Here is a 21,460-nt window from a genome sequence, read left to right as displayed (position 1 = left end):
AATAGCTCAGCCTGAGGGAAGAAGACAACCTACTTACCATATCCTCTGGGAGTTATCACAGCAGGACTCTGTAGAAACCAGTGTTTCGCTGAAGCTTCCTGAGACTACCTGAGAGGCTGAGGAGTTAACCCATGAGATCTGGGAGATCAGAGAACTGAACTGAGGGCTCTGTGTCCATGGGAGGCAGGTGTTGGTCTCCTCAGCAGATGTGGCTGCTGTCATACGGCTCCCGTATGGAGCCTCTATCCCTGTTATCTTCTTCCCCAGTCAGAGCAGGGATGTTCCTGCTGCAGAGGACAGAGCAACAGAGGTCTGTGGAGAAGGGCAGCAGAAGGCAAGGGCATGTCACGTCCCTAAATACCAGCTGAACAAAGGGTTCACTGCTAACGTGCTGGCACAAGTTAAGAACTACCTGACCTACCTCCAGTCCAATGCTCTGATGTATCCTAAACCAAGAGTTTGCATAATTCAAGCAATGAAGTAAGTGGAGGTTATAAAAGGTCTGAAGAGAGCAGTGGGCAGGGGTCCAGCTAGGGTCAGGTGGTTTGCTGCCTTCCTGCAGTAATATATCATTTGTGATACCAAAATTCACAAAGAAAAGAAACGTTACAGCATTTTCTGGAGGAAAAGGAAACTGCTGTACTGCGAGAGGCAAGCATTTTGGGAGACATGGTTTAAGGTACCAAGACTGGCCATACATTACGTCAGGCTTGGGACTGCACTTTTCATATCAAAGCTACTGTGTTTTTCCACAGTAGCAGTGGTCTCACAGAAAGCATTTCTGCGTGATTTGCAGAGCTACTGCAGTCATCAAAAATATATAAGCAAGCAGTGGGAGGAGAGTAGATGCAGTATGCCAGACCTCTGGTTACCTGACAGCAGAAGGGGTCTCACTCACGCCGTGGCAGCTCAGTGAGACCAGGGAAGGTGCAGCTTATTCTGACTCCACCAGAAGCAGCTACCAGATCCAAAAGAGAACTTTAACTGAATGAACCTGTCATGTCATGGTACGGGGACAAGTGAGCAACGCTCACTTTCCTTGCAGTGTTTGATTAAAATCATAATTCAGTTGCTCTGAGTTACTAGAGATGCACTTCACTGCACAGTAGCTGTAGGTGAACTGTAAATATACCAGGCACAGGCAGTTTCCACCCATCGCCTGAAAACATCATTTCTGTAGCAGCACAGCTCTGCAGCTAATCTAATAAATACTGCTGCTGAGTAGGGCTAATTGTCTCCAATGCAGCACTGTCCTGGCATGGCTGTGCAGCTTCCGCTCCAGAATTAGCTTAGCTGGGACTTGTCTGGGTGTCTGCACTGTCCTTCATGGTACGGTGGAAACAATGAGCCGTGCTTGGTGGAGGAGCATTGCATGTGTGCACCAAACTGCAGTGTTCCTCTGCTTTTAATGTAAAGGGGAGTGCTGGATTCCAGAGCAATGCAGTCACTTAACAGCACCTCTTGAAAATTTATCTTTGACTTGGGGGAAGTTATGGCCACCTTGGACCTAATTTTGGAGTAGCAAGCCCTTGTCTCCTCTGAAAACAGCTCTTGATAGGATATGGTGCCTCTGAGCAAAATGTTGATTAGCATGCTTAGAGTTTCTTTTTTTTTCCTATAAAGTAGTTACCAATGTCATATAGATAACTACTAAGTGGCGCTCCTCTAACGTACAGGGGGAACAGACCTCTGTCTCTACTATCTTATTGCCTAAAACCAACTTAATAAAATGTAGATGTTGGGAGGTGATGTAAAAAGTGTATGCTGAAAATATTTGTATATTCTCTAACTCAAAATTTTGAAGATCAGATAAAACAAGTGAATTGGTAAAACTGGCTCAATGTCAGCTATTTAAGTAAGAAGATGGATAAATAATCACACATCCTGTAGCAGCTGGGTTTGTGCAGGTCCAGTTATATCTTCATAGAGGTTAATGCCTTACATAGAAAAGATTAGGTGAGCATTTTTTTGAGACCTAATCTAGCTGTATAAACACAGTGCCCACTTCTGTTGGTCTGTAAGGAGTCTCAATTTATTTGTCTCAAGATAATTTCAAAATCACTCTTGTCATTAAGAGAAGTTGCCCTGAGGGCAGGAGATGGGGGATATACCCTAGACTAAGATTGTGTGTTTCTTTTTGACTAATGCTTCCAAATGTGGCTTTTCTCTTACTGTAGTACTGGATAAATGAATACACTTCCACCTTGGGGATTGGTGTCTTCCACTCTGGCATCGAGATCTACGGCAGAGGTACGAAGTATTTCCGTTCCGCTACCTGCAAAACATGGTGACAACTGGCTAGTCTGATATGGGAAAGCACCCCAAACTTACAGCTTTTGGCAAGGAATGTTTTGAGGAATGACAAACTCAGACGTTCTTAGAGTCCATCGTGGAGTCCAGCAGGAACTTGTGCAGTTCTGTCATGAACTATGTAGCCTTTCAGATTTTCAGCATGTAACTGCAGCCTCTATAGCTTGTGCAGGTGTGTAGCAGGATGGCAGATAGGAGGGGCCAAGCAATGTTGGAAAGCTCTTCTGCAGTGAAGGAGAGGGAGAGAGAAGGGAGGAAATAATGGGAGGGGGAAGAGAGGTGGATCAGTGGTTGTCTTGAGACCTGTGTATGCATGTTTGTGCTAATTCCCTGTCAGGGTAAATCCATTTTGCAGTATTTCTTTATGAATGTCTATAGTCTAGAAATCTTGGAATCTGGATTTCCAGATCTTGGAAACTGTTCTTTTGAAACATCAGAATTACAAGGAAAAGAAAGTGTCTTGTAAGACTTTTGAAATGGTCTGGATAGGATTGAGGGAAAACAGCTGTAGTGCAGTGACGGACAAACTAGCATCAAAGACTTTTCATTTCCTTGTTCAGCATTAAATGGGAATGACTTTGGATCTCTCGCTCATGGTATTTTTAGACAGTGCAATGGAGTAGATAAAACTCTGAGGTGCCATGTTCCGTCTTGAGCACGGAAGCTTTCACAGGCCGTGCGAGATGGTGTGTATAACATGGTGAGGTCTACAGGCTGTGTTTCACAGGCCATGCAAGATCGCCTGTATGACCTGGAGGGCCCTCCTGGCTCAACCCACCTGCTGAGGCAGCAGAGAACAATCAGCTTGGATTTCTGCAAAGAATTCCCAGCCACTACCTGTAAATCTCTCTGGAAGAAGACAACTGATTTTTTCCCTACTCAAGAAAAGTAGTTCTTTTGGGAAACTTCTTCCAGCTGGGCACCACCACTGACAGTCTCTCGTAGTGTTTCTAGACACCTCCACTGCAGAACTTTCCACTGAGAGGAAGCCATGTGGACAGGCACGGAGGCAGGCTCTGAGAGTTCTCCTGGTGCTGTGGGAAAGGAGTAGTGTTAGCACGAAGGGAGGCTGTGAGGGCATCCTCAGGCTGATAGGTAACCAGACAGAGAAAATAGCTTTCAGAGTCTGGCTGAAACCAATGTTGGCAATAGCCCAGCCTCTGGTGCTGATGCTGAGCCGTGCAGACAGCTGCCGTAGACTTTTTCCTGACATTGAGTTCATTCAATTACTCACAGTCTGTTTCTTTTCCTTGTCAGAGTTTGCCTATGGAGGGCATCCCTACCCTTTCAGTGGGATTTTTGAGATCACACCTGGCAGTGCGGTAGAACTTGGCGAGACCTTTAAATTCAAGTAAGGGCCCTTTTCTACATCTTCCCCTCTGCCCCGGTAGCCATTGGTGTAGTGGGAGCAGGGAACTCCTGTCCTCTGGGTCCCCCTTTCCCTCTCCTCATAAGTGCCTTCACTGCATCCTTTACATGATCCTAGTTCCAAAGCAGCCCTGCAGGAATTTTGGAGGTGGATAAGAGTGTAGATACCAAACAGGGAACGGTGCTGAACTGTGCTTCGCACAGTTTAAAAACATACTTACAAATGAATGCAGTTCTCTTTTTCCCATTTTCTCTGTTTTCTGTGCTCCCAGTTTCACCTGTCAGCAAGAATGGGAGTAACTGTGTGTTACACAGAGCCAGTGCACAGGGGAAAACCCAAAACCTAGTCTTTCATGAGTATCACCTATTTATAGATACTGCGCAGAGTACCAGAAGTAATCTCGTTTGTTTATCGCTCCTCTGTCACAAGGGGCAGGCCAGCTGTTAGAGGAGTCTGAGAGGATGTTGCATTAACATGTTGTTCGAGGCACTCAGACCATGGGGCTGTGGGTCAGGGAATTGTCCATGGCAAGTGGGGCTTCACCTTCCCAGACTGCCACTTTATGTTTTATTTTAGAAGCATGAGCGCTATTGAGTGAATATTGGGAGAAGCAATAGGTTTCTGCATAAAGTTCTCAGTCTGCTCCTTCCTGCTCCACCCCATGGAAACCCTCTCCGTTGTGAGAAAATAATCTCTTCCATCCTACTGGAAGTTTCTACTGAGGGGCGATGGGCAGAGTGGGAGCAGACCCCCACAGCAGAGACATTCCTGGTGGTGAGCAGGAAGCTCCTGGGGCTGTTGCCTGCACTGTAACCTGTTTTGTGGACAAGCTGGGGATATTACTGTGCCATTTCATTAGTGAAGAGTCTCTGATAGCCCCAGACATGCATGCCCATGTTTTAAACCTGTCCTTCTTGCCAATGTCTGATCATTTCCTTTTCCCTGGATATGTATCACTGTCTTCACTCTATCTTTCCATGTGTCCTGTTGTGTGCTTTGTTTTTAACTAGAGAATCCATTGCCTTGGGCACCACAGACTTCACAGAAGAGGACGTGGATAAAATTATGGAAGAGCTGGGCAAAGAGTACAAAGGCAACGCGTACCACCTGATGCACAAGAACTGTAATCATTTCTCTGCTGCTCTGGCTGAGGTGGGCACAGCTGTCTCTTTTTGGGTATTTTTTGCTGCTTTAGCTCTGTAGTAGTGCTTACAGAAAGGGACCTGGGGTCAGCACAGCCTGCCAGGCCAGAGCCCACAGCCAAATCTCCTGTCTCTGCCCTTAATATTTTTGGAAGCCCTTTGTTGTTGAAAGGGATGGGATCAGGAGATGGCGATGCAGCAGGTTTATCACACGTTTGGTCTAAACTGTGTGGGGACATTAGGAGTGCTTGCATTTTGGTTCACTGAATAGGCACTGAGCAGGAATTGGAAGGATAGATCTGGCTAGCATGCAAATGTGCATCATTTTAATAACAAGCACAAATAACCCTACATGATCTGCAAAGGGATGAAAATGGCTTACCAGTGTTTTGCAAACAAAAAAAAATTACAGTATTCAGGAAGTGGATGTCCCTTTTCCTTATTTAATGTGCACCATCCAAAACCCATTTAAAAAATATTCATTTTTTTCATGGACATCTTTCTTTCCTTACTCATTTTCATGCTCACAAAACCACTGTGAATTATAACAGAGCTGTTACTTCAGAGAGAACTGAAGCACAGAGAAGCACAAATTTATCTTGAATCTCTGCTGCTAATGTGGGATATTTAATTTTTAATTCCCAAAGATTTGAATATTTGAGGGGGAAGCTGCCTTCCCCCGACCCCTCAGGTAAGATGTCCAATGTGTGTTTCAATTAAGGTGTGAGTATTCAGCACTTGTGTAAATCTGAATTCAAGATCTTGACCAAATGCCAGAAAAAGACATGAAAATGGAAGAGAATGTCCATAAAAACTATTTCTGTGCTTTCCATAGGTGTTTTATGGAAAAAGCTAGGATAGAATCTCATTCTTCGCAATAAAGTTCAACTGTTTTAACAGTGAAACTTTCAGTTCTTTTTCTCAAGTCCCCATCCTCATTCATTACACATTTCTCACCTTTCTCCATCATATGGGGCAAGAGTCCTGTGCCAAAAACCTCTTTTGCCACAAGTGTCCATTCATCCCCAGACAGGTCTATTAAGGATCTTGAGTGCAGTGAGATTCTGTGGAAAAAATACCGTATGATTTTGTAAGAAAACCTCTAGTCAATCTGTGAACCAGCAGTTAATTTACAAGGGACCAGCTTAGGCTCTTAGAATGACCAGTTCTCTATTGATTTCATCCTTGCTAATTAGAGAAAGAGAAAATTACATTGAGTCCCTTGTGTAAATGTTAGCAAATAAAAACAAACAGGAAGGAATTGTATTGGTACAAACAGAGAATGAAAGATTTTTACAGTGGTCAAATCACTGTTAGCTGCACTACTGTTTTGGAGTCAAATAATCAAATTACTAGAGCAGAAAATAGAAACTTAAAAATTATGAAGGAAACCCAGGAGAAAGCTGTGTGATTATTAGCAAAAACTAAAACCCTGTAATTTTTACCTGCAGCAGTGAAATAAGATCATTGCTTATGACACACTTTGATATGTAAAAATTTGTCTCATGTCCAAGCCATAAGCTCAAAGCCATTCCTCCTTGATTCCCTTGCTACATATCAGTGAATCCCTGACCACCCCTTCCTTATCCAACCTTCCAAATTTGAGTCAAATAAGATAGATTTCAATAAAAACCTATTAGCATATTTTACATTTTGCTTTAAACAAACCTTCAGTGAACATCTTTACAGGAGTGGAGTTTAGGATTAAATTTTCCTGCAAGAGCTTTCTTGATGGATTCTGTGTGCTCATTCACTGCCCCATGACCTGTCCAGATAATAAAACAAACACCTAATTGGCTAGTTCTGACATTTCTGCTCCCAGGAGCAGAATTTACTCAGATCGGTTTAAATAAACCCTTCATAGGCAAGCAGGATTTCTTGTTGCTGTTGCTCTTCACATATGCCTATGTTTATTGTCCCTCTCTAAAGTATTAAAAATGCAGAACCAGAGAAGGTGCACTTCAGACCCAGGAGCAGAAGGTCCTGGATGATCTGTAGCATCAAGACACAGAAAATGCGAGCTGGTGTTGAGGCACGTTGAATGGCTAGGACTTTTGCTTCGTGCCTTAGTCAGCAACACTAGAAGTACGTGTGGCTGCCTTATGACAGATGTTTGCATCCTTTCTGGTTTATACAGTAATTTGGCAATCATTGTGTTTTGGAGCTGGATGAGAAGCAGCATAGCTTATCTTGGGATACTTCTAACTTTCTTGAAGGAAAGGCTGCTTGAAATCTGTTGAGATAGAACCTACTTGAATTGAAAGCAATGAAAGTTTCTGTTCTCATTTCCCAACATCTGAATGCTTGCTTAACTTTACAGCCTTAGTACCCTTTTCTTTTTTTTTCTTGCTGTAGTTCCCACTAAAACAAAACCAAACTCATCACATTAGGAAGGTCCAGGCACTACCCTGTAGAGCCATAAGGTGCAGCCTTATAGTGCACAGAGCGTGCTGGCTATGCGATGAGTGGCTCTCAAGACGATGTAGATATCTGTCAACATAGAAGGCAGAAAACAGAACTGATACTTGTGCCCTAAACCTAATTCTGAGATGAGTCTCTTTGGTGTTTGTATTGCCCTTTCCTTCAGATTCTTCATCTGTGAAGCAGCAATAATAATAATAGCAATAATAATTAACACCTATTTATGCATAGCCACCTTACGTGGCAGTTAAAGACAGGAAACTAGAAAAAATATTCAAAGAATTAAAAGAAAAGATGTAGAAATTTTGTTCATCACAATAAAATTGCTAACTGGAACTGGGATTTAACTCTAGCCACACAAAAGGCAGCCAAGGATTTTAAGTGAGTATAAATTCCCAGTCTCTCTGTTCCTGTAGCCCAGCTGCAAGGTGATGCAATCTTTCTACAATGCCCTTTCACCACAGAGAGGAGTAGGGCTGGAGGCTAATTTTCAGCATGAAAGGGGGAATGACCAGCTCTGCTCCCTACAGCCCTTTAGGCCTTTCTGACCAAGGATGTAAAGAGCATGGTGAGTACAGGAGACGGTTGTTCTGAGCTTCCTGGGTAATGTCAGGCAAGTCACATCCCTGCTCTGGGCCCAAGTATCCCTCCTTGTACGCTGCGTTACTTCCTTCCTTTGAAAAGAGCTTTGAAATCTTTTGATGACAGCTCTCTTATTTGCCAAGGTTAATTAGCTGGTTTATGGCTTGTATCATTCTGTATCAGCACGCAAAACCAGAGCTAGAGCTTTATAGCCGTGTGGTGATGTGTGAGTTAATGTGTGTTTACACAAATCTGTCTGGCAGGCCTTGAGATTTGGCTGTATGGCCATGTGCTAGGTAGCTGTGTTTGGCCGCCCTAATTTCCTCATCTGGCTGTGGGCTTGCTAATTAGTATCCATACAGATGTTGCCCCGGGGGCTGGGCCAGGGGTTGGGAGGATACCATCTGGTTGTGTGGACCGCGGGCAGATGCAGCCTCGTGTCCTGCTGGCTGAAGTCAGGATGCTGCAGAGGGAATGGGAAGCAGGTATAAGGCTGGCTCTCCCTCCCACATTAGCTTTCTCAGGATCACACTGTGAGACAATGTCTGCGTGTCCAACTGCCAGGACCTGTAAGCCAGGTTCCCCATCCTCAGAAGGACTAGCGAAGCCACAGGAGTCAGACTTTACTTTCAAAGTTTTTGTTTTCTTGTCCTTTACCAGTGTTTTATCAGGAAATAGAACATCCATTCAGAAATCTTTAATCTGTATCTATTTATGAGTGATTTTTCTGTCAAATTCATGTCTAATACAATGACGCCTCAGATCCTGCCATGGTAACTGGTAACTGTTACCTTTAACAGTTATAAAACCTGTGGTCTAAGTAGGCAACGCAGACTGACTGCTAATGGTCAGGGGCACGTTCAGACCTATGTTCATGACTAAGTCATTTGGCCATGCCTCTTGAAAATCCCTAGGCTGCAGCACAGGCAGATAACCTCTGTTCAACCATTGGCCATGCCTGTGACCTGCTGTCTGCCTCCAGAAAAAACTCATTTTGCGGGGCCATTGCAGCTTAATTGCAGGCTACTGTGGCATTGAGCCTCTCCATACAACACCATGCATCTCTTCTGAGTCTTCTGATCTTCCTGCTCACGCTCACTTGTGAGCTGCAAGGGGCTTTGTTACTCCCTCATTGGCACTGAGCTCTGAATTTTCCCTGCTCCCTACTGCAGACTGCCAAGCATGTTCATACTTGCTCAAGACTTAGATCTCTCCCTGCTTTACCAGTTCCCTATAGATTTCTAATGAGCAGCTACTGGATCAAAGAGGTATGGCTGGGTCAGCTCACAAAGCAGCTCCTGTGGAAAGAAAACAGAGAATGCCCTGGTTTCAGCAGCGGCAGCTCAGACTTCATCTTCTCCCAGACAATTTCACGGCAGCTCTCAGTGAACACGATCAGGAGTCCTTTCCTGCAGATTTCTTGAGAAAGTTGTATTCATCGGGAAACTTTGGGTTATTTAAGAAGAGAGGAACTACCAGAGAGCACAAGTTTCCACCTAGTAAGTGCCGCACACTATCTCAATTAGTTTTGAAGGAAGTTCTGATGTAAAGCAGGACAGAATTTCCTAGTGGATAGTCATGAGAGAGAAATCGGATGCACTCCCTGTGCATTTGCCCAGCTTCAATTTAAGGTCGCCGGTACACACACCACTTAATACTCCTTTGCGGTCTCCCTTTCCCTCACCATCTATGTCTTTGTGGGAAGGTGAGGGAAGTTTGATCTAAGCAGTGAAAATCAAGTTAGGATTGCCTCAGCCACTCCGACTCCTGCAATATGGTCCCATGCTACCTATATTTATAAACCACTTAAGCAAATTGTGGATTAAAATTAAGAGGTTCATCAAACTGGGATTAGAAATTTGCCTAGAAGCAGCTTATTCCTTTCATGTTGCTGATGTTGACAGTCCCCAAAATCAAGTAGTATCAGTACCACACCCTCTGAAGAAACTGTCCAAGAGGATGGGCAATCCTTTGGAGGAACTTATGCTTGCAATTTCTGCAAAGAAAAATCAGTCAGACCAGAGCCCAAACTTCCCATCCTGTTCTGAGCTTATGTGCCTTTCTGCCTGGCGGTACTCCAGGCGAGTAATGCTGCTGGCACACAGCAGGGTTTCTAGCATTCTGATGAGGTTATGCATTGTGAGGAATTCAGTTAGGACCATGTCAATATTGGGTAGAGCCCTTCTGTTTGATCATCTGTTGTCAAGTCACTACATTCCTAACAATCCCCCATGTATACTTACAGCAATACGTTCAAATGGCCCTTCAAGGAATTGCAAAATATTTATGTTCTTTATGAGTTGTCCTGGCTGATGAAAGAGGCTTTTTAAACTCTGCCAGATGGAAAAAAAATGTTGGCTTTTGAACATGAGAAAAACCTTTTAAAACAAAAAGAGGCTAAAATAATTAGTGCTTTCCATAATGTGATTTGTTGAATTTCCTGATTTTTCAGAACAAGGAGGCATGAGATGGCAAAAGGACAGAAGTTACACATTGCTGTAAAGCAGACATAAATGGAGAGAAATACATTCGTGCTCTCAGGAAAAAGCCAAACTCAAAGTAATACCTGGGCTGTAAGTTCCCCTGCAAGGACCTGCAGGTTTGAGGTTCCACCCGTGCTGTTTCTTTGCAGGAGCACTTGTCACTGCAGCAGTGGGCAACAGGGAAGTGTGCCGTGAGGTGCCAAGAAAGACCTGCAGTTACACACTTTTCGTCACCGAGACTGTTCTTTGGGCACAGAGAAGGGCAGGTGCATGTAGATACAGGGAACTGTGAAATTGCTGTCAGAGGGCCCTTTCCAATGCGAGAGCATGGCTCATGATTGCCCTGCAAGTCTGCAATACAATTTGGGCTTGTGGAAGGGAGGTACAAGGCAAGGCAAAAGCAAACTTGAGACAGCTTGTACCCCCAAACATGTGTAAAGGAGAAAGGTTGACCGCCAGGCGTTCAAATATGGGCCTATAAGAATATGAGCCCTGCTGATGTGTAGGTGTATGGTGAGTGTACAGTGCCTGAGGACATCATCTTTAGAGAAGATAGCAGTAACTAGGGGATCAGAGGGAAGATTAAGGTTTTCTTCTTCCAGGTTCTTCTCCAGTCTGGTGTTATTCCTCAGTATTGAGTGTAACAATTACATGATGTCACTGCAGCTTAAAGACTCTGAAAACTTTTGCTGCTTAGCCTGTTCACAAACAGAAGATGATTCATTTGACTTCCCACCAGCAATTTTCCATGTTTCTGAAGTTTCCTGTCTCAGATAAGCTATGGAGCTGTAGTCTTACCAGAGTGATGACAGTTGCTACAGCATGTCTCAGAAAAGGGCAAACCACCATGGGAAGGGAGAAAAACACCTTTGAATCAGCACCAGAACTGTAAGATAAGTGGAATGACTCAAGGAAACCACTCCTCCCTTCATCAGTGTGATTACTGCCAAGCAACTGGCATGATCGCTGTTTAAGGAAACTCTTTAGCACCTTGCTATAGGATATGTGACACATAATTATTAAAGAAGTGTGGCTTCTGAGCACCAGGAAAGACAGCCCCTTTTACTCCCCAATAGCCTTACCAGTGGTAGAATAACAGTAAAGTCAGTGGGTCTTATGACCACTTTTGATAAGATATGAAGCTGATGCTGATCATAATTAGGAAATGAATTGAGAGGCACTGATGTGATTCACCTTAAAAATTGTTTATGTTGGAACTTTGCCTGAGGACAGCAGTGACAGAAGATGTTTTTCTTTTATCATGTCTTTCCTCCCTCCTCTCGAAAAGGGGAATGATTTCTTTCCTATTTGTATGTGTAATTTATCTTAAGTACCAGAAAAGGTCAAAAACCTTTGTAGCAGTTTTTCCCAGCCTGGAGTTATTTATCTGTCTTGCAACTGCTCTGAAATTACCCTGCTTTTCTTTTTTTTTTTTTTTTTTAAAAAAAAAAGAGGAAGGCAAGCAGGAGAAGGCTGAACTTGTGTTAGTAGGAGCCCCTTGTATCTTTAGGAGTATGGTCAGAGAATCTGCAGCAGCCTCGGGGACAAATCTGGCTCAGAAACACCTGAGTGATCTGGTACGAATTCCTCTGGAGTCAATGAAAGCAGAGTTTGGCCACAAGAATGAGAGGTGGTGAAGCACAATTAAACACCCCTATTTGCTTCCTAAATTATCACAACTTATACCCAGAGAAATCTGTTAAAAAAGACTAGAGCCAACTCTGAAGTTAGTGCACATGGTTCACATCCATGTGTGCTCATTCTTCATTTGGATTTGAGGGATTAAAAACCCTTCAGGAAAACAGACTGGTATTTCATTATCCAGCTTCCTTTTGTATCCACTGATCCTTGTCACCCCCTTATTCCTTTAAATATTAAGAGATTTGTTTTCTTATTGCTCAGCATTTCTTGATCCAAAGGGCTGGATCTAGGGAACCGTGCTCAGAGATGCCATCTGGGTAAATGGCTAAAATTTGAACTAATTATTAGAATTGAACTAGGATTTTCAGAGTAAACCAAGTCACCAAAAGCAGAGCCTTTTAGAGGGATCTGACAGTTTTATTAAACTTTTTCTAGGACATTTCAAACAGAACTAGCTGGAGATACATATTAATCCTCAAGTAACTGAGAGCTTCCTGGATAGAGAGAAACATGTGCTTGTTGAGGTGTGGGAGAGCAAGTTGAACTAAAGATTTTATTTTTTTTTAACCTTTTCCCCTAAGTTTCAGTGAAAATTCTTCTCAACATCAGCCACAAGATGTTCTGGAGCAGGGAGACCCTCAGCCTCTCCTTATTTATATAAACAGTGAGATAACACATTTCAGCAGGAGAAGAGAGAGGCCTAAATCATAATTTCTATGCTTGTGGTTTTAAAAGCTCATTTTGAAGTTGTAGGATTTGCAGAAATTTCCAGACAGAGAAAAATATTTTGAGGAACTGGGGGTCTTTTTCCTGGGCTGAAGGGGCCCTGGAAAATAGACCTGGGGGTTAATTAAGTGAGCTTGACCCATTCTTTGTTGACACAGGAGGGCAAGAGAGTCTCCTAAGCATCTGACGGTGGCTTAGGTCAGCCTTGGAAAATTCTTTAGCATCCTAGATGAGGTTGGCTTCTACAGGGCAGGGATTACAGACCCTGGCACAGTCAAATGCTTTGCAGCCAGAGTCTTAGAGCTGCAGTAGTGCAGCTGCTCCATCAACCTGGGAGGTAAATAGCTCCCAGCCTCCTGAAGTCAGCAGGACTGTCTCACATCAGCCTAAAAGGATGGTCTCCAACAGGAAATACCTTGAAAATTACAGCTAGAGTCTGCAGTGAATCCTGCAACCTGGTTGTTACAGAAGACTGAAGTAGGCATCTAGCATACCCACTATTGATGCTGACACCACAGTGATGTTATTGAATCTGCATGCCAGATTGGATGGAAGTGCTTGGTGAAGTCACACGATCGGAATTTCCCAGGGATTCAGAGAATGATCTTGGTACAATCAGGCTTGCTTGCATGCAGATAACATCCAGGCTGGATGCTAGAGCTTCTTTCCCTTTTTCTTTGTATTATTAGTAAAGATTTGTCCTGTTGATAGTAGCAGAGAGAGGCTTTGTACATCGTGTATCAGTGTGCTAGCAGGGAACACACATCTCTTGTAACTGAAGCGCAGCGTAATATATCTCTGTGATTGGCTTTAGAGCTATGTCTGATGTATACTTCCCTGATGGTATGGCTTGGTTGATAGTTGGTCTTGGTTGTCCTTTGTCAATGTGGTCAGAGCTCTGGTAGAACAGAGGGATCTCACTTTACTGGTAGAGGGTGTGGAGGTGTGCTGAAGTGACAGGAGATGGTAGCCAGTGCATATTCTTTTCTGGCTATTCACCTGTCCTTTTTCAGCCAAGGCATATAACAAACTTACATCAGAATCCTGCTTTCCTTACAGGAGCTTGACTTTCAGTAAATTCTCTGATAAAGGCAGATTTGCTGAATCAAGGACAAAACAAGGGCAGTTTTTTAATCATCAGTGAATAATTCAAGCCTAAAGCTTTTCAGATCCATCCCCAGACACGTGTGAGTTCTCATCATAATGTTATTGAAAACTAGGAAGCTGTCGTTAGCCTGAAAGCTATCAGAGGGAAAGGATTAAACACCAGAGAAGGGAGCTTCAGGTGGCATTTGAGTCACAGCCAGAAGTGGCAAAAGCTTTTGTAAACCAGCCTTCAGCAGATTCTAAATAGACAAGTAATACCCGTGTTTTCCTCAGTCAACAATTGTGTTTCAGTTGCCTCTGTTGTAGAGGAGGAGATGGGTGTTTTGTTGCGTAAAAGCCTACGTGTGCTTCTGTTAATGGCGGGGGACACAATGCTCCCAACAGACAGAAAGGAGAGAAGGAAACGAAAAAAAACCAAACAAACAATGACAGAGTATGAAAGAGTGTTAGGAAAGCTTTATTTCCTAGTGCCTGAGCCGGTCCTCACTGAAGCTGGTGGCAAGACTTGCTTCATTGCAGAAGTCTTTGAGTGTTGTTAGCTCTATGGGGAACTGGCTGTGTTTGTTTTCTGTTTTTTTAACTGCCACATACGTTTAGAAGAAGCTTATTAATAAAGACGTCCTGCACCCAGAAATTATCCTCATGGTTTCAGATGGATGTCATTTTTCTCTTGTTTCTGCCTGTAAGTATGCACAATTTTGACTGCATGTGGTTAATAAACTGCTTATATTGCATTCCAGATGCGGCTTCTCTGTTGTGGCAAAATGAGATTTCTAGGTGTATTTTGTGTATTAGTTATGATTTATGAAGTATTTGGGAAGTCCTTGGAATAGAGACTGCTATGAAAATATAAACATCTTTTTCCGTCACTAACTTTTCTAGCCTTGCTGTCTGAGTCTTATAGCCCAACAAAAACAATTAGTGGAATAACTTTTATATGGATCTTTCAACTCTCTCAGTTCATCCTATTTCCCCTATCCATCTACCTGTGCAGGGGAATAGTATGAGGTGGCAAGTAATTTGAAAGACAAATCAGCATCCCCCACCTTGGGGCAGGTTTTTAGCACATAATTTCAGTTTTTTGAAAATGGTCTGATTTTGCCACATGTGCCTCTGCAGTTAGAATAATAGAACAGAATCATAGATTAGTTTGGGTTGGAAGGGACCTTTAAAGGTCATCTAGTCCAACCCCCCTGCAAGAGGCAGGGACATCTCCAACCAGATCAGGTTGCTTAGAGCCTTGTCCAACCTGACCTTAATTTATTAAGTGATCCATCTAGCCAAAAATATTAAATGTGAAGATATTTTAAGAGTGAATCTGAAAAAAAAAACCAACCCATCTAAAGCTCTTTGGGGATGGTGTAAATGTGGGTGTTTTGCAGTATCTATTTTATTTTATTTGGTCTTCCCAAACCAAAAGCCCTCTGTCCTTACCTGTTGTAAATAAGCACAATACCTTGGAGCTAAGTTAGTTTGTACTATCTGAGGAATTCATCTCTAGTCACAGCATCATGGAGCCTTTGAGCCTTTGTGTGTGCAAATGCCTGAGAACAGATGCCTGCCTCCTTTCTGCAGAAGAAGATGGCAAGGAAAAACTCTGTCCTTTTCACCAGCTGCCTGTTGATAAATGAAAAGTGTCAGGAGTGTAAATGAACTGTCTAAGTGTGTTCATAGGATTTAGATACTGGAACCTTTTGCTTAGGAGTCCTGCCAACACTGCCAGACAGAAGGTCTTTCCCTGTTCCTATGAGTTCCTGTATTCGCTCTTCTCAATGTATCTCCATCCGCAGTAGCCTGCTGCTCACTAATGTTAGGAAACAAGGCTTGAGACTGAAACTGAGGATTTTCTCGGTTAGCTGTTTAACAAAAATTAGATGCTTTTGATATCTATCACTCTATGCATATGGCTTGGCCTGTTCACATTCAGCACATCCATAACACTGGAAAGGACGACGCTATTAGACAACAGCGGTTCTCAGCCACTGGTCTCTAAACAGCACCCGCTAGGAAAAGGTAGTTCCTCTTCACACCATCATGATAATATAAATGAATTGCAGTTGCTTATTCATTTGGTGGGAGAGTCATTATTTTAAACGTCACTAACAAGCCCAGACTTAATTATACTTAGTGTTCCCAAAATGGTCATCTGTTATGCAGGCACTTGCCGCCTACCTTGTCATCCTGCAGCTGCTGGCTGTATGTATAAGTGCTGGTTACAAGAAACTTCATGCTCAAAAAGGGTATGGCCGTACTCCATTGTTGGTACACAACTAATCAGTGATGCCACTCAGAATTCAGCTCTGAATGTGGTTCATCAAGATGTCACATTTGCAGCCACCATGCCTCTCTATGGGTGGTCTGGCCAGTGAAGCTGAAATAATGCTGAGGTGCTATAAGACAGCTGTCTCATTTGACCCAGAGCTAACTATCTACTCTATCATCTCTGTTCTTGGCATCTCTCTGTATGCAGACTCCTGCATAGATGCAGCTCTGTCCTTCCACCACAGGACCACAGAAGTGACTGATGCACTCCCAGTACCATCACAAGGGGAGCAAGACCATGGGTATTAGTCCCTCCTTTCAGTGCTTTCCCTTCTCCTCACTCCTGGCTGGTCTCAGGGAGACGGTGCAGATGCTGCTTCTGCTTTACGCAGCAGAAACACTTGCAGTCCTGGGGAGGACCCATAGAAGTAGCAGTGCCCTGTCTGCTGTGGAACAAAAAGGGATTGTGTAGGAGAAGGGGGCAGTTTAGACAGTTGCTGAAATTAATTTGAAATATTTTTCCCTTCCTGCCTTTGACTCGGGATGCTACCTCCCAGAACGCAGCCTCATTACTGAGCTCATTCAGTCTCATCTACAGTTTCTCAGCTCTGCCCTTTCCCCTGCAAGACGCAGACTATTCCTGTCTGCTGAACGCGTGCTGCATGCAGCTTCACGGCCCAGTGAACCAGCCCCCCTCATCTATTCTGTTGATCCCCACAGGCTAGTTATATTCCCTAGAGTAGAAATTGCTGCTTTTGCACAGTAACTATACAATAAATCTGTTTCAAGCAACTGATGCTAGCATGCCAGCCTCTCCAAGGTGAGACTGTGCTTCCAGGTGTGTTGCTGGAAGTTGTGTCCAGGCTGTATGTCCGTTCTCTTTCAGGAATGTTATTTCCAGCCTATACACCATGTGCAGCAGCTCATCAGGAGAGCAGAGATAGAGGTACGTTCCTCGCTGATGCACTCAGACTTCCTTATCTACACCAGCCTTGGGCAGTTATACTACCAGTTTAGTTTTTCAAAGGTGGTAAAAATGATGTCCCTGTGCATTGGGTTTATTAAAGATGTGTCCAAGTACTAATTTGATCGCATTGCCACACTTCCCTTTCTACATACGGTTTTTGGCTACTCTAGCACAGCCTGCAAGCTTTGCCTGGGCAGATGTGCTGGTTTGTATCTAATGGCCTTCTGAAATTCTGATCAGCATCATCTGTGCTGTATTGTCTAGGCCTCATAGGAGCCAACTCATGCAAACACTGGAAAGATTCCCCTTGGGCTCTAAAGGCTTTGTTCTTAAAGTGCTCTGGGGTGTGTGTTAGACTTCTCGGGTGCCAATAAAAGCCCTTTGCATTCTCTAAGACACACTGAGGGGAGTACTGTGCAGTAGCTCAAATGGATACATGCCCTGTGAGAATGCTGTCTCATTTTTAGCGAGGCTGCTAAGTGGAAGTGGCAGTGGGTGGTTCAGCAGATGTTCAGTGCTGAACTCTCCGAGCCTCAGTTTGAAGACAAGAATTGAAGTAATTAGGATGCATTGTTTGAGGAATGCAATGTTGCCTCTGCTCATCTTGATTTTCATGGATTGGAGCACTACATGGTGCCTTTGGGAAGGCTCCCTTCAAAAAAAAACCTCCAAAGTGCCTTGAGTTGTACTTCTGTGCACAGCCTGAATTGCCCCAGTTGCATCATCCAGCACAGCGCAGTACCTATTGCATTCAAGAGCTTTCTCTTAGGATCTACAACTAATCAGCCCTTCACTTTATTTTCAAAGGGGCTCAGCCTGTTAGACTATCATCTCAGGTAATGTCTAGCGTATGCCCATAGATCCAAAGCCCTCAGAAAATGCAGCACGTTGATAGTGTTGCCTCTAGAAGGCAGAAGACTTGGCTTCTCCCATTGTGGCCTTCCATTTAAACCCATGTTTCCCAGCTGCTAGGCAGCTCCCTGCCCAGAGTAGGGTTTTGCAGGGAGCTCTGAGGCCTTGCTGAGCAACTAAGCCTAGTTCTATGGGCACTTAGGGGAGGGAGGAGTGATGGGCGCAGTCCTTACTCCCATGGCACTTTGTACATTTTAACCAGTGACTTTTTAGTGCAAAATGACACAGCTTAAGATGCTTAGAGGATCTTTTTGTATCCCGAATTAGGTACTTCTTGATGAGTTGAAATCCTGCTGTGGATTTCACAACTGCCCAGAAATAGCACCCAAACTTTCATGTCCCATTTCTCCCTCACATGTGGCTTCAGCCACAGGTGTCTGAACTGCTGTTTCCACTTGACTCTGCAGGTGCCAGCTGGGTCATTTGCAGCTCTTAGGCAGAGACCCCAGAAGGTGCAGGTGTGGGAGACCTGGCTGTCTATCACGAGGTGCCACTCAGTGGAAGCTGCAAGTACACACAGCCTCCACCAAAGTTTCTGCCTGAAACAGGGACAGGTCTCTTGGTGGGCAATCACAAGCTGTGCTCACTATCCAAAATGCTGGATTTCAGTCTGTGGTAGGGACTGGCTGCCTCTGTGGGTGAGAATAACTCACCCCTTCAGGGACCTGACAATGACAGAAAGATGAGGAAGAGCTATGCTTGGCAATGATAGCTGGACACTACTCACAGGCGGTTTGCAAAGCTTAGGGAAGACCTACATGGGCTGAAGCATTTCAGATTTTGCTGCTAGTAGTCCAGTCTCTCATGTACTCCACAGGGTTTCCCATCTCAAACATTTTTCTGCCTCAGAGAAGCTATAACTAAACCCTGAGCTACATTTCAGACTTGTATCTCACATAGGCTTCTCCTTTTTGTGACTCTGTTAATTTCTTTAAAGTTCCTTCTCCAGTCAACTTAAGAGGCTCAGCTGGTTTCTTGTCAAGTGTCAAGCTCAGGCTCCACTACAGGTGTATTAATTTGACATGATGGCTAGGACCGGTGATTTCTAACCCATAATAGTTTATCTGCTAAGTCTGACAGGACAAGTACATGATCCATCACAGAAAAGTTTATCCCCTTCAAAAGAGAAAACCCCACTTGTTTGGCAAACAAGACAAAACCCCCTAAAATCCTAAGCTCAAGAAACCTCTAAAAAAGAGTTCTGCTGTTGGAAACAATGGATGGTAACAGCTTCTGTGAGTTTATTGTTCCAGTGTGAGGTTTTCAGTTGAGAATTGCCCTGTAGAGCTGCTGCAGGTAGATTTTTTTCTGTGTCTTCATATGCAGTTGGAAAACACCCACTTCATCTTGCTTGTGCTGTTTTATTTAAACTCAGTTGGCTTAATCCCATTGCAGTCAGGTTTATTTGCTGTTTCTCCATTAGCTAAGTACTGCTGGATGTTCCAGCACAATATGCTCTATGGCAAGGAGTGAAAAACACAGGAGCAGGTTGTAGTGTTAGTGGCATTCCCTGATGTTGTCCTCTTGCTCCTGAGGCTTCATTGACAAGAGTCGAGGACAAGCATGACTGAGGAAAGGGAAACCACTTTGATTTCATCATTATCCTTAAGCTCCACAAACTGCCCTTTGCTGAGTGACGGCCTGATGCCCACACATCTCCGTTCTTTTTCTGGCTCTTCCTTGCCTCACTGATTCATTCTGGGTGAAGAAGCTCCCAAAAACAAAGGGAAACATCTCAGCATTGCTTCCACATTGGGAAGTGCTATTTCAGTTGCTAGGGGATCTGCTTAGAAAAGAAAGCTAACTCTTAAAAACAGTACTTCCATTTCAGGCTGTCTTACCTTGTGCTGTTCTGTTGTTTCAGCTAATTTTCCAAATAATCATACCCTGGTTTTGTTTTATTAATATCTGGGGGGGGGTGGGGAGGGGAGGGGGAAGTCTTTATTAAGATTTATGACTGCTTGAGAACTAAACTATGCATACATCAGAAGGAACCTAAACTGAGTCACTTTCTACACTGGCAATATGTTGCCTAAGTTACTGGAGAGGAAGAAAGAGAAATGCTACAAAATCTTGAGGTGACTGTTCTGTATTCTTTGGCTTTGGCTTAGGTTCAATGTTCAAGTAAAACATATTGAATATAATTTTTAAAATTCAGCAGTATTATTGTGAAAACAGTTAGATATATCTATGAACGAGTCTTAAATGCAGGTGGAGAGGTCATCTGCTTATAGGCTCTAGCAATGGAAACCAGGGATCTGGATGGAGATAAAGAATTGCTAATAAAATAATTGTCCCCAGATTAAAAATTTCAAAAATACAGATTCATATAGCTGTATCTGAGGTTAAGTAGAATGCAGTACTGGTAAGAACTGAAATAAAAGTCCTTGGGGTGTATTAGGTGAAGAACAGTCTATGCTTGCAAGTAATTTTAGCAGCTAAATGGCTCTGCTCATTCTCTGATACCTAATGATAATGTCTTCAATTTCACACATTGAGTTTTAAACAATGCATGTCAACATAAAGTGAGTTCTGTAGTCAAATTAGCACAGTCACAGGTTTACCACCCTCTCCACACCTCATTGGAATCTCCATGCTGTTGGAGGAAGCTAATTCCCTTATCCCCAAGGTGACTTTTGGAGTGGGGCTTAGATTGTTCTGCCCAGGCCATATGCATGAAGGACCAGGCGGTCATCAGTCACAACAACTGTAATGTGGCACAGCCCATCCTCTAGCAACTGCTCCAGTCGTGCTCCCTGAAAATCTCTTGAAACCTCTAAGCGCTGCATTTCCATTGTCAATAACAGGTATCTCACCAAATAATCTCCTTAGTGGATTACAGATAAAGACCTTCTTAGTTTTTGCAGTAATTAATATAAAAGTAAGCGTAGTTTTAGATAGGAAGAGGGTGGGAGGAAGAGGAAAGGAATTTAGTATTGGCCAAAGATGCAGTAGGGACAATCCTGGAACCACTAATCCACATAAATTGTGGGACAAGATCTACAGGGTTGATTTTCCTCCCTGGCTGTCTTGCTCCATGGGAGACAGCACTGGGATGGAAGGAGAATTTGAGTATTATGGCTACTGTGTCTGCCATGGACTTCAGGCTCTAGTGTACTGGTGTAGGGCCACAGAGGCAGTGTATTTACTAAAGACAGGGTCTTGAGGCACCCTAGCTGATCAGTTCCACATGCCTCATCTGTGTCTGGTGAGGGAAATGGTAAAAAGTAAAAGGAAACTTTCCTCATGTGGCCTAAGCCAGAAACAGCTACTAAAATCTGGCATCTGTATGTATGTGTGGTCAAATGCAACAGAAGAAAGGAGCTGCCGTATGCAGCAGGTTGTTTCATTGTGCTGAATATAAGATAACCTTGGAAAACAACATCTGTGCTAGCAGAGCGTAACCCAGATCAGTGTCAGGAGCATCTATGATGAAACACAGGCCTAGTGGGAAGCTAGCGTTTTTTCTGTGTGTTTCTTGCCTTCTCACATTTAGGAAATATTACATGAGCAGAAAGAATGATGTGCTAGGATAGGA

At 43.6% G+C, this 21,460-nt stretch overlaps 1 protein-coding gene across 2 annotated transcripts in view; it reads left to right on the top strand.

The window, feature by feature from the left end:
- Positions 1–21,460, top strand: part of LOC104483709 (deubiquitinase DESI2) — a 59,710-nt gene that overhangs the window by 34,590 nt on the left and 3,660 nt on the right. The window contains exons 2-5 of one of the 2 annotated variants that reach the window (XM_086750127.1): positions 2,178–2,250; positions 3,568–3,661; positions 4,690–4,831; positions 16,930–16,989. In XM_086750127.1, coding sequence (XP_086606253.1) covers positions 2,178–2,250; positions 3,568–3,661; positions 4,690–4,831; positions 16,930–16,989 — 369 coding nt within the window. The remainder of the gene's footprint in view (positions 1–2,177; positions 2,251–3,567; positions 3,662–4,689; positions 4,832–16,929; positions 16,990–21,460) is intronic. The other variant, XM_086750128.1, reaches the window with a different exon arrangement.

This window comes from Chlamydotis macqueenii, chromosome 5, assembly GCF_036417535.1.
Source record: "Chlamydotis macqueenii isolate bChlMac1 chromosome 5, bChlMac1.mat, whole genome shotgun sequence".
In the NCBI taxonomy this organism is placed as follows: Eukaryota; Metazoa; Chordata; class Aves; order Otidiformes; family Otididae; genus Chlamydotis; species Chlamydotis macqueenii.
The sequence above is the reverse complement of the archived record's forward strand: the minus strand, read 5'-3'. Positions and strand labels throughout refer to the sequence as shown.